Here is a 10,362-nt window from a genome sequence, read left to right as displayed (position 1 = left end):
TCAGCACTATGCAGCTTTGGCCCCCGCCAAATATATACAGGGTGTCCATAAACTCTCTTCAACACTTCAAAAATTGATTACCCATCAAGAGAAGGCGCAATGCGTTTCAATGTTTATTGAACAAACTCAAACAGAATCCCCGAAACACAGGCAGTGTGATTAAAAACTTTAATAAACGCTGAATACAATAGAACAAATCTGATTAAAATATCGAATCATTTGTATTTTTAATAAATTTTGGAAACGGTAAAGAGACTTTATGGACACCCTGTAAATGAAGATGTATAGTGTAAGAACAATAATACAAACATGAAATGAGGAAAATGGCAAGTCACTTTTAGAGAATATTTCACTGACCACTAGGGTAGTGTTTTTGAGGGTTTTTTTTTTAAAGTAAAAATATTAAGTAGCTTACTGCCTCCATTGTGGCATTAATCCCCATAAACTAAGTATACAATAAAAAAGCCTGGATATTGAACCTGTTTCATATAGATCTTTATATCGGACCATTAAAACTCCTATATATAGCAAAATCAAAGGAATTTGCCTATCATATAACAGGGTTATTAAGTCTTTCCCAACAACAACAACAAAAAAAGATATGCATTATAGAGTTTGGAATCAAAGTTAATAAAACAAGTGTAGACAGTAGTTTTGCATCACAAGGAAAAAGTACAATCAAATAAATTAGCAGCATTATCAAATGAGTGCAATAATATTAGGAAGGATCATTTAAAAAAATAAAAGCCACTGTTTTTCCTAAGCCCACTTCCATCAATGCAAGTGTGAAGTGGCGATGTCACGGTACGTGAGGTATTGAAAGATGCGCTTGGGCAGGGGCAAAGGCTCCAGCTGGTGCGTGGACACCGAGTGGCGTAGGGTAGCGCGGCACAAGTGGCGCAGGGCGGGCACGGTCTGCGGAGCGCGCCAAAACCTCACGTGGCCATTGCGGGTTCTAAGCAGGGGGGAATAAATGAAAACTGCAATTTTCATCTTTCCCAGCTTATATATATATACACATCATTTTTTAAGTAGTCTGACTTGGCCGACGTGTGACGATAAAGTGTCGTTTGGCAAAGTGGTGTCATATTTACCCGGTGGCGATGACACCCCCTCGCGGATGGTATTTGCAGCACAGGCCGTTGGAGTCGCGCTCGGCTTTGGTCTGCATGCTCAGTCCTGGCTTTCCGGGTTCCCAGATGCCCAGAGCTCTGCGCGACGAAAGCGAGTCAGCCATTGGTTGTCGGTGCCGTGTCGTGACCACGGACTAACCTGTCATCCGTCACGATGGCCAAGTGCAAACCGGTGGGAGAGAACTGGATAGACGATATCTGGTTTTGACCGTAGTCCTCAAAGTAATCTCTGTGAAAACGCACGGCAAAGACGGTGCGTCGTTGGATTTTTATGGAATAGTTTCTAACCATAATTGAGCTGTAGTCCAAAATGAAGAGTTGTGGGTTGAAAATTGTGGGTGAGCATTTTTTTTTTCACCCAGAGCAGACTATGGGAATGAGTCAATAAATAGAAATATGATATACTTAAATACACATCTCTTGAACTCCATCAAATATTGCACTTACACGAGCGTAGCCAGCTTCTCGGCGGTGTATGGGTCCCACAGGTCGATCCACCAGCTGGCCCCGCTAAAGGCGGCGGTGGCCAGCAGCGCACCGTCGGGCGAGAAGTCGCAGGCCGACAGCAGGTACAGCGTCTTGTGAGCACCGCCCATCAGGTTGCGGATCAGCGTGTACGAGCGGAGGCTCCACAGACACACCATCTGTGAGTGAGCGCACAAAAAAAAAACACTTGCTTTGGTTTCCTTTCACTTCTGAAAAAGAAATAAAGATAAAAGAAACAACAATGTGTAGTCAATACACTATAAAAGTACAAATACTACTGCCTAATCTCGGAGGGTGGTGGCCCAGTGGATAAGTTACCAGTCCCTCACCTCTGTGGTCCCCGGTTCAAATCTTAGTGCTTGCAAATATTTTCCCAATATTATTCAGGTAAATGATTGAGACAAAAGTACAAGTACTACTGCTCACTGTCACAGGGTGGTGGCCCAGTGGCTAAGTCATCAGTTTACCACCTCTGTGGTCCTGGGTTCAAATCCCAGTGCACGCAAAGATTTTCCCAATATTATTCAGTTAAAAGAATAAGTTCTAAGTGTGTAAGTGTATATGTCTTCAGTGGTGGATGAAGCATTTTGTCCAAAAAATGACTAAGTGTTTCACCCCATTTCCTTGGATAAAACTATAAGTACTACTGCTTTCTCTTACAGGTTGGTGGCCCAGTGGCTAAGTCATCAGTCCGCCACCGGTGTGGTCCTGGGTTCAATTCCCAGTGCCGGCTAAGATTTTCCAAATATTCAGTTAAAATAATAAGTTAAAATGCCTAAGTGTTTAACTGAATAAGTATTCAGTGGTGGATGAAGCATTTTGTGCAAAAAAATGACTAAGTGTTTCACCCCATTTCCTTGGATAAAACGTTTCAACACCCTTGTATAAGTGGGGCACGAGTTGGTGTAGTGGGTTGCACACTCGCCTTTGCACGGAGAGAACGTGAGTTCGCTTCCCGGTGTCGGCGGTTCACTGACCAAGCAAGCGGTCGAGGGTCGGCCGAAGGCCGACCCGAGAACGCCTTTCGCACAGACAGGTCCTTCAACTGTCTTCCGAACTGCCGAAGGCAGTTCGGAATATAACCTTTTGCTGAAAAGTATGACTAAGTGTTTAATATAAATTAAAAAGTTTTTTCTTTTTTTCCCCCCTTCTTCTTATTCCATTTACCAATTCTTATTTCCAAGTATTTTCAGCCAAACGACGGCAGCGGGAATCGAACCCAGGTCTCCCACACGGGAGTCCTGTGATCTAACCTCTGCGCCAACCAAGTGACTACACTTTTCCTTGTAATCATTTGAGTGTCTTTCCAAGAAGTCCACAGAAATGACTAAGTGAAAAAGTGTCTCGACCGGGATTCGAACCCAGGTCTCCCACACGGGAGTCCAGTGAACTAACCTCTGCGCCAACCAAGTGACTACACTTTCCTTGGTAATCATTTGAGTGTCTTGACAAGAAGTACACAGAAACAATTAAGTGAAAATGTGTGCCGACAAGGAATCGAACCCAGGACTCCCCGACGGGAGTCTAGTGAACTAACCTCTGCGCCAACCAAGTGACTACACTTTCCTTGGTAATCATTTGAGTGTCTTGACAAGAAGTACACAGAAACAACTAAGTGAAAATGTGTGCCGACCGGGAATCGAACCCAGGTCTCCCACACGGGAGTCAGGTGAACAAACCTCTGTGCCACTCTTTCCTTTGTCCTGATTGGAAGGTCTTGACCACAAATATATAGAAACTAAGGGAAAATGTTTCCCAACCGGGACCCGAACCCCAGCCTCCCACATGGGAGTCAGGTGAGTTAACGTGTACACCACCAATGGGCCACACCTTCTTTTGTCATTATTGCAAGGTCTTGACTACACGGTTGTTTTAATTTAAGGGAAAAATGATTAGCAACTTTGGCCAAAGATAGCTCACCCGATCAAAGCGCCCCACGGTGGCCATCATGCTGCAATCCGATGACACGCAGCAGCAGCTGATCCAGTCTTTGTGTCCAGACAGCACCTGAACGTTCTTTCCTGATCACACAAGGAAATAAATACCAACATTTTGCTTTGTATCAATGATATTTTATCATGATTTAATTTGTTTGAACTGGGCGGGGCAGCTCCAATGGCAATGAATCATATTTTTTCACTATCAATGCAATTGGCAGCCAATTTGATATCTCGATTAGGTGCTAAAGGGTTAAAGCAGCCAAACTGAACCCCACGATTAGCAACGGAAAAAAATCATGTGACTCATTTGATCGCGATATGAGTATGTAAAACGATGACCATTTTACAAAAAAAATGTCCAGTATTGTACGACGGTTTATTCCTTATGTTAAGTTTATATTCCCCCAATAAAATCGGGGTATTGATTTTTTTCCTGGTAAAGAAAAAGCATTTCACAGAATGCAATACTTTGGGTGCCTTTTAATTCTGAAATTGGCCCTGTTGCATGGAGGTAGAAACGCACCTTTGCGCGCCAAGTCCCACACTCGCAGGGTCTTGTCGCGAGACGATGACACCAGGGTAAGTGTCCCGTTGGGAGGGAAAAGCAGGTTCCGCACGACGCCCTCGTGGCCGTGAAGATCCAACACGGCCATGCCTTAAAAAGCACACACCCAAAAGTATGTTTGCTATTGTCCAATGGTGAGAACTTCCCTATTAAACATGCTCCCTCCTCACTAGTATGTTGTCCAACTCGTTCATGACAATATCATCATCATAAATCAATTACCTGTAAATGCCAATAATCCACAAAAACAGTGTGTACTTACTCTACTTGTGTATTATGACTACTATTATATTTGATTCATTCTTTGTTAAATTGTCCTTTTAAACCCTAATGCACCTTTTAATGGTTCATTAATACGTAGTACTGTCATCCTTCACCACTTGGCGGCTTCAGGACATCACATTTTTTTTAATATTAAGTATAAAAATACATTGAGAAAATATTAAAATAGTTGTTTATTCATTTTGAGAGCGAATGGAGTTGTCAGAAAGCTAATTTGTAATCTATTAATTAAGTTAGACTGACCTATCTGATTGTTTTGTTGATATTCCCTTTAGCGCAGCGCCATCTAGTGGATGCATAACTTAACTCCAGCCTCCACTGTAGACCCGTATAATGTGGTGCAGTGTGACTTATCTATGGATTTGTTTTAAATGTCATTCATTGAAGGTGCCCTTTATAGTGCGGAAAATACGGTAATTGTTCCCTTGGATGCATAACAAGAATAGCACACTCACCCGTGAGAACATTCCAGATTTTGACAAGGCCGTTTTCCAAACCGGTAGCCAAAAGTAGCGTCCTGTCATTGCTGGGTTGTTTGTCAGACTTTTTGGGAAGTTGCGGGCCAAAGGCCAGGCCCCAAACGGGATGGCCGCAACTGAAGCTTTTATCTGCTCGGTCCACCTCGCCATCGCGACCTTCTCTGCAAGGGGAGAGGACAACAAGCGTGCACAAAAAAATGGCAATCATTTACTCGCATGTCAGTGATTAGGTCAAAGTTCTGGTTGTGTTGAGGTTTTTTTTTTTTTATTATTTTAGAGCCTGACCAAAGTGGATATTTGCCAATGTGGTAAATCGGCCATCGACGACAGGCAATTGCGTAATTGGTCGATTTGTTCAAAACTGAAGGAAATCAATGAAATCCACATACTGCGCAATGTCCACAAGAAAACGTATCTTTTTAATCGTTGGATTAATGTTTACAGTCGTGGAATCACAAAGCTAAATAAAACGTGTTAAAATTGAGACCGATCCCTACATTTTTGTCTTTTTTAGGAAATTAAGAACACAGCTGCGCACCTCAGTACAAGCATGTGAACATTTGATTTTATTTTAAATGACTAGTGTTTGCTAAGATATAGGATCGACTATCGTTTATCCTAATTTGTTACTTGAACGTTTTAAAACTATAAAATATTGCCACTACAATGTTTTTTTAATGATTCCAAACCTTTCCGTTTGTAAACTTGGGTAACGACGACATTTTTGTTGTTGTTTCCTATTGTCATTGTTTTAAGATGAGGTAACCGTATTCTCGGAAGTTGTTGATAACAATCATCGGTTTTTTTCGACATTTAAAAACGGTTGTATTTTGTAACTAATTTGGCAAAGTTGGAAGTCAAAAGTGCGCCGTCGATGATGGTTTATTATGAGCAAGACGTACGTACTGCGAGTCGAGGGGCCAGGCGACCACCCACACGATCCCGTGGCCCATGGACCAGGCGAACCAAGCTCCATCGGGGGAGAAATCCACGCTCCACGTCTCGCAGCCGGGTCGACCCTCCAAGGACGGCGGACGCCTGGTTTTCAGCTCCAGAATGAGCGCAGGGTCTGAAGACAGGGCAGTGAATCGTCAGCCTCGTCAACATAACGACCGGAGACGCGTTTACGTACCCGTCGCCTGGAGTTCCGCCGCGTCGTTTTCGGTGGAACACATGGTCGTCGTCTCATACCGCTCCGCATCCTCCCCGCTCGGCGTCCATGGTGATGAAGCACGACACGGCTGGGAAGCCACCGCGGGGACGGCGGAAACTGTTTTCGCTCCCGTCAGACATGTACGCGAGAGAAGTGGACGCCTTCTTTCTGCGGGGTGGCTGACGCTACATTTCCGAAGGACGTCACCGCCACGTGACCAGGTTCTGTACGTAATGACGTAGAGCCACGACGCACTCGAAAGCCGCCGTAGATATACAGAACACCGATCGAAGATAAATCGGCAAAAAAAATGGGTTTGGAAACACATCTAAAAATAAAAGCTGTCAAAACGTTGAAATTGTTTTGGTCTACTGAAATATTGAATAGTTTTATGACAAGTGGCATTTGTTGTTTTGCTTTTGTGCTTTTAAGAGTTACACTAGCTATCTGTATCTGAATGCATTCTAAAATAATTGTTTTATGTAAACTGAGCAGGTGTAGTAAGCATTATACGAGATGCTGGTCTGCTATTGGTCAGCATAACTAAAATCCTCCCACAATGGATCTAATCACCTGTTTATTACTCAGTTGAGAATCTTGTGCATTTAATTCAAACTATAATTCATTGACAATAAAAAAAAAACTGATTGACTGCAATACGACTACTTGGCCTTACTATCCCAACCTTTGAACGCCGTTAAAGACAAAATTCGGAAGCAACATCGAATCATCAGGTCTATCTTTTTATTTTGTCGAAGAAAAGAAAACCGTTTTGAAGGTTAATGCAAATTAAACTCTTCAAGGCAAAGTCACAAATTTGGAATCGTTACAAAAACAAACCCAAAATGAGGAAATAAGTTGTTCCACTATTAGCTGGAATGTGGAATGAATGGTAGGGATGGGGGGGCTGCCAACGAGACACGGAGGGCTTGGGACGCTCTCAGATCTGGCCACAGTTGCTGATGGTGATTTTGCCGTTGGTCTTCCCGCTCTGGGAGCCTCTGGCCTCCATGGCTCTGACCACATCAAGGCCTGACACCACAGTGCCAAAAACCACGTGTTTGTTGTCCAACCTGAGGATACCAAATAAATACATGTTTAGTCCCTCTACTTACAAATGTTTCAGCATACAAAATAGTCTTATGAAAACCTACGGAAACCCCTTGATTATTTTCAAGACTTTCCTTCATAATTCACTTCTTAGCTGTCAGACTTGACTTGTTTTGGGCAAGTTTCAAAATTCCCACAGTATACAAAAGGTGTGTGTGCGCGCGCCTGTGATTGGGAGTCAAGCATAAAAAGTAAACAATGACACACCCAAAGACATTCCTCTTGTAGGGTGTTTTGCTTAGTTTCCCACACCAAACGACCACAACCTCCTCTTCCAAGATGACCCGACGGGCAAGTAGTTAGCACGTCAGCCTCGCAGTAGGGCACCCGGGTTCAAATCCAGGTCGGGCCACCTAAGGGGAGTTTGGATGTTCTCCCCGAGCCTACGTGGGTTTTCTCCAGGTACTCTGGTTTCCTCCCACATTCCATAGACACGCATGGCAGACTGATTGGACAATCTAAACTTCCCCTGAGCATAAGTGTGAGTATGAATGGTTGTTTGTCTCATGGTGCCCTGTGATTGGTTGGCCACCAATTGAGGGTGTCTCCTGCTTCGGGCCCAGAGTCAGGTGGGATGAAGTTCTTAAATGGCCAGGAAAAACATCTCAACATTGGGTTTCTCACCAGGTGGTCGTAGCAGTGCAAATGAAGAACTGCGATCCATTGGTGTTAGGTCCAGCATTGGCCATGGACAAGATTCCAGGACCCGTGTGCTTCAGGGTGAAGTTCTCGTCGGCAAACTTGTTTCCGTAGATGGACTTGCCACCGGTTCCGTTATGGTTGGTGAAGTCGCCACCCTGCACAAGACGAGCGCAATACCGGTGTGATTGTTGCCAAGGATCACTCACTTGCTCGCTGACTCACTTACCTGGCACATGAACCCAGGGATGACACGGTGGAACGTGCTGCCCTTGTAGCCGAACCCCTTCTCACCAGTGCAAAGGGCCCGGAAATTTTCAGCCGTCTTGGGAACCACGTCATCGCGCAGCTTTATATAAACAGAAAATAGAGCAAGTTTATCATTTATTTTTTTGCACTAGAGATACTCAGGACAGATCGAAATGGATCTCTGGAACAAACAGCCAAAACAGCTTCAAAACAACTTAAAAGGCATGGCGTGCATTATCGTGTATATTTATTTTTAAATCTGGGTGTGGCTCTCCGCAAATTAGAAAATAAAGGAGTCTTCATGGCTCTTCATTAAAGGTTGCCAACCAATGTTCTAAGACATACCACAAAAAATTAAGGGGTGTGGGGTCGAAGGTGAGGTCTAAAATGGCATGTTCTCAAATGCCAATAGGAACAGGACGCATCACCAGTACTCATGAGACCGAATAGGCTTTTATTAACGTACCTAAATGAGTTAATTAAATTTTACGAATTGGCACTCGGTCCAGACGTTTAAGAACTGCATTACACAAAAGATACTTCACTACTTAATAAACGTTCTTTGTGATTTGGCAACGTGGGTAGAGGTGAAGCGCAAACACCCCCGCCCACTCTCGCATTTGGTTCCCTCCCTAACCCCCTCCCCTTTCCGGCCGCCGCAGAATGGAAGTTTCCAGAAGGAACAAGTGTCGCAGTCCCGCCAAACGTCGCAAAGGAACCACCATTGGTCCAAGTCATGAGTCATAAAGCGAACAGGACAACGAATTTCTAGGCTTAACGTTATACTTTATCATTCGTCTTAGGAGAATGCCCACCATACAATAGACGCCTACTCGCTAACGTAAATCCTCGTACCCGGTTAGCATTAGCTGCTTCTACGCGAGAGCGGGAACGTGACTCAAATGTGTAAACCCCCCATAAGAGTCTACGTCATGAGGCATATATGGCCGCCACATTGATTGTGGACACCAGTCAATAGCAGTTCACCTACATGTGGCACAAAACACTCAAACGTATTTACAAATGAAAATATTAATCAGGTTCCCATAAAGATGAAAAGACTGATAAAAACGCGTGGAGCTGAGCGCTTCAGTGATAGATACAAATGGGGTTAAGTAGAACGCCAATTAAAAAACGTTTCTTTGATAGTTGGAGCTTTGCTAGTCCTAAACGTGAGACTAACGACATGCTGCCTGGATGCTGACCGCGAGGCTGGCCTTCCGCGTGCGACCGAAAACTCAGGAGCTTTCACAAAGGAAGCGCATGCTAACGTCTTACAGCATGCCGCGAGTTTATTTACCTCCATCACCACACGGCCAAGAGACGAGCCGTCGCAGGCGACGTCGAAGAAGACTTTTGGTCGCGACATGTCTGCTGCTTGACTTCAAATGAGAAGAAAAGGCTTATTGGGTAGTGACGGGTGCACGACAACGAACGGAAAAAGATGGCCGACCACCGATTAACTTTATATGAAACGTCAATGGGCGGTTACACTTTGACTCAGCCAATGGTGAACGACAACAAAGATGATTGACGTAAGTGTTTGCCAATTAGAAGGCAGACGTCAAACGCTCTTTTTTTACTGCTTTCGGAATGGCCGAGGGCACTTTTAACTGTGCGTTTGGTTTCGTAACAAAGCAAGCCGACGGAGAGGAGTTTTCCCAACGCTTTACTGCGTGTATTTTGCTCCCCTCGCAGCAAACGGACACTCTCGTGTTAAACGCAATGCGCGCCACGCGTGATTGATAGAATGCGAAACGAATTGCGAACAGCCGGGTTGCGGGAACGTCATGTCCCGCAGTTTTAGCGCGCTCCGACATGAAAAATGCGCGCTCACGCCGGTAGGGCGCGGTCATCTGCATTCTGCACTAAGAAAAAAACCTAAGGGCGTAAAGGGCAAAGCCCCCCCACAATCCTTTACACACACACACGCAAACCTGTGTCGGCATAACTTCATATTGATGAAGTGTTTTTTCCAAGGTTGGCAGCGCCAAACAGTGAACGGGCAAAAACTATACAAAAATAAAATAAAATCACAGTGTAGAGTTTCAGGGGGAGGGGTTGTTTGATGGAAAAAGACAAATGCGTGGTGTCAGATTTTGACCCGTCATGTATAATATAGGGTTCATTTTAGTTTTTTTGCACGGTTGGGTATTTATTGAGATCATCATTTGCTATATATATTTTCAATATAACCATCGTCTTTATATTGGAAAGCATTTTCTCCCCAAGTCTGTGTGGGTTTTCTCCAAGTACTCCCATTTCCTCCCACATTCCAAAGGCATGCAAGGTAGGCTGGTTGGACAATCTAAATTGCCCGTAGGCA

At 44.2% G+C, this 10,362-nt stretch overlaps 2 protein-coding genes across 3 annotated transcripts; both read right to left on the bottom strand.

Moving 5' to 3' along the window:
* Positions 1-100: 100 nt before the first annotated feature.
* Positions 101-6,243, bottom strand: wsb2 (WD repeat and SOCS box containing 2). Of its 2 annotated transcripts, none has more exons than XM_077715408.1 (9): positions 6,018-6,243; positions 5,788-5,954; positions 4,862-5,046; positions 4,083-4,214; positions 3,540-3,640; positions 1,581-1,777; positions 1,273-1,362; positions 1,095-1,211; positions 101-955 (listed from the first exon to the last, which is right to left on the bottom strand). In XM_077715408.1, the coding sequence occupies exons 2-9, from the start codon at positions 5,859-5,861 to the stop codon at positions 775-777; spliced, it is 1,077 nt and encodes a 358-aa protein (XP_077571534.1). In that variant the 5' UTR covers positions 5,862-5,954; positions 6,018-6,243; the 3' UTR covers positions 101-774. The 2 variants fall into 2 exon arrangements, with proteins under 2 accessions (XP_077571534.1, XP_077571533.1); XM_077715407.1 differs by having other exon boundaries at positions 5,792-5,954; positions 6,018-6,241.
* Positions 6,244-6,760: 517 nt separating this feature from the next.
* LOC144195660 (peptidyl-prolyl cis-trans isomerase-like) lies at positions 6,761-9,517 on the bottom strand. Its single transcript, XM_077715452.1, has 4 exons — positions 9,337-9,517; positions 8,017-8,136; positions 7,773-7,945; positions 6,761-7,111 (listed from the first exon to the last, which is right to left on the bottom strand). Exons 1-4 carry the CDS (start codon positions 9,403-9,405, stop codon positions 6,979-6,981), a joined length of 495 nt encoding a protein of 164 aa, XP_077571578.1. The 5' UTR covers positions 9,406-9,517; the 3' UTR covers positions 6,761-6,978.
* Positions 9,518-10,362: the final 845 nt, after the last annotated feature.

Source organism: Stigmatopora nigra, chromosome 4 (assembly GCF_051989575.1).
Source record: "Stigmatopora nigra isolate UIUO_SnigA chromosome 4, RoL_Snig_1.1, whole genome shotgun sequence".
Classification (NCBI taxonomy): domain Eukaryota; kingdom Metazoa; phylum Chordata; class Actinopteri; order Syngnathiformes; family Syngnathidae; genus Stigmatopora; species Stigmatopora nigra.
The sequence above is the reverse complement of the archived record's forward strand: the minus strand, read 5'-3'. Positions and strand labels throughout refer to the sequence as shown.

Excerpts from the sequence above, each read along its gene's own strand:
- wsb2 (XM_077715407.1), bottom strand. The coding sequence starts at position 6,060 with ATGTGTTCCACCGAAAACGACGCGGCGGAACTCCAGGCGACGG. Across the intron at positions 5,047-5,791 it reads GCCTGGCCCCTCGACTCGCA|AGAAGGTCGCGATGGCGAGG; the intron begins GTACGTACGTCT and ends CTCCCCTTGCAG. Across the intron at positions 956-1,094 it reads GGGGGTGTCATCGCCACCGG|AACCCGCAATGGCCACGTGA; the intron begins GTAAATATGACA and ends CCCCCTGCTTAG.
- LOC144195660 (XM_077715452.1), bottom strand. The coding sequence starts at position 9,405 with ATGTCGCGACCAAAAGTCTTCTTCGACGTCGCCTGCGACGGCTCGTCT. Across the intron at positions 7,946-8,016 it reads TCCCTGGGTTCATGTGCCAG|GGTGGCGACTTCACCAACCA; the intron begins GTAAGTGAGTCA and ends CGTCTTGTGCAG. Across the intron at positions 7,112-7,772 it reads TGCACTGCTACGACCACCTG|GTTGGACAACAAACACGTGG; the intron begins GTGAGAAACCCA and ends TGGTATCCTCAG.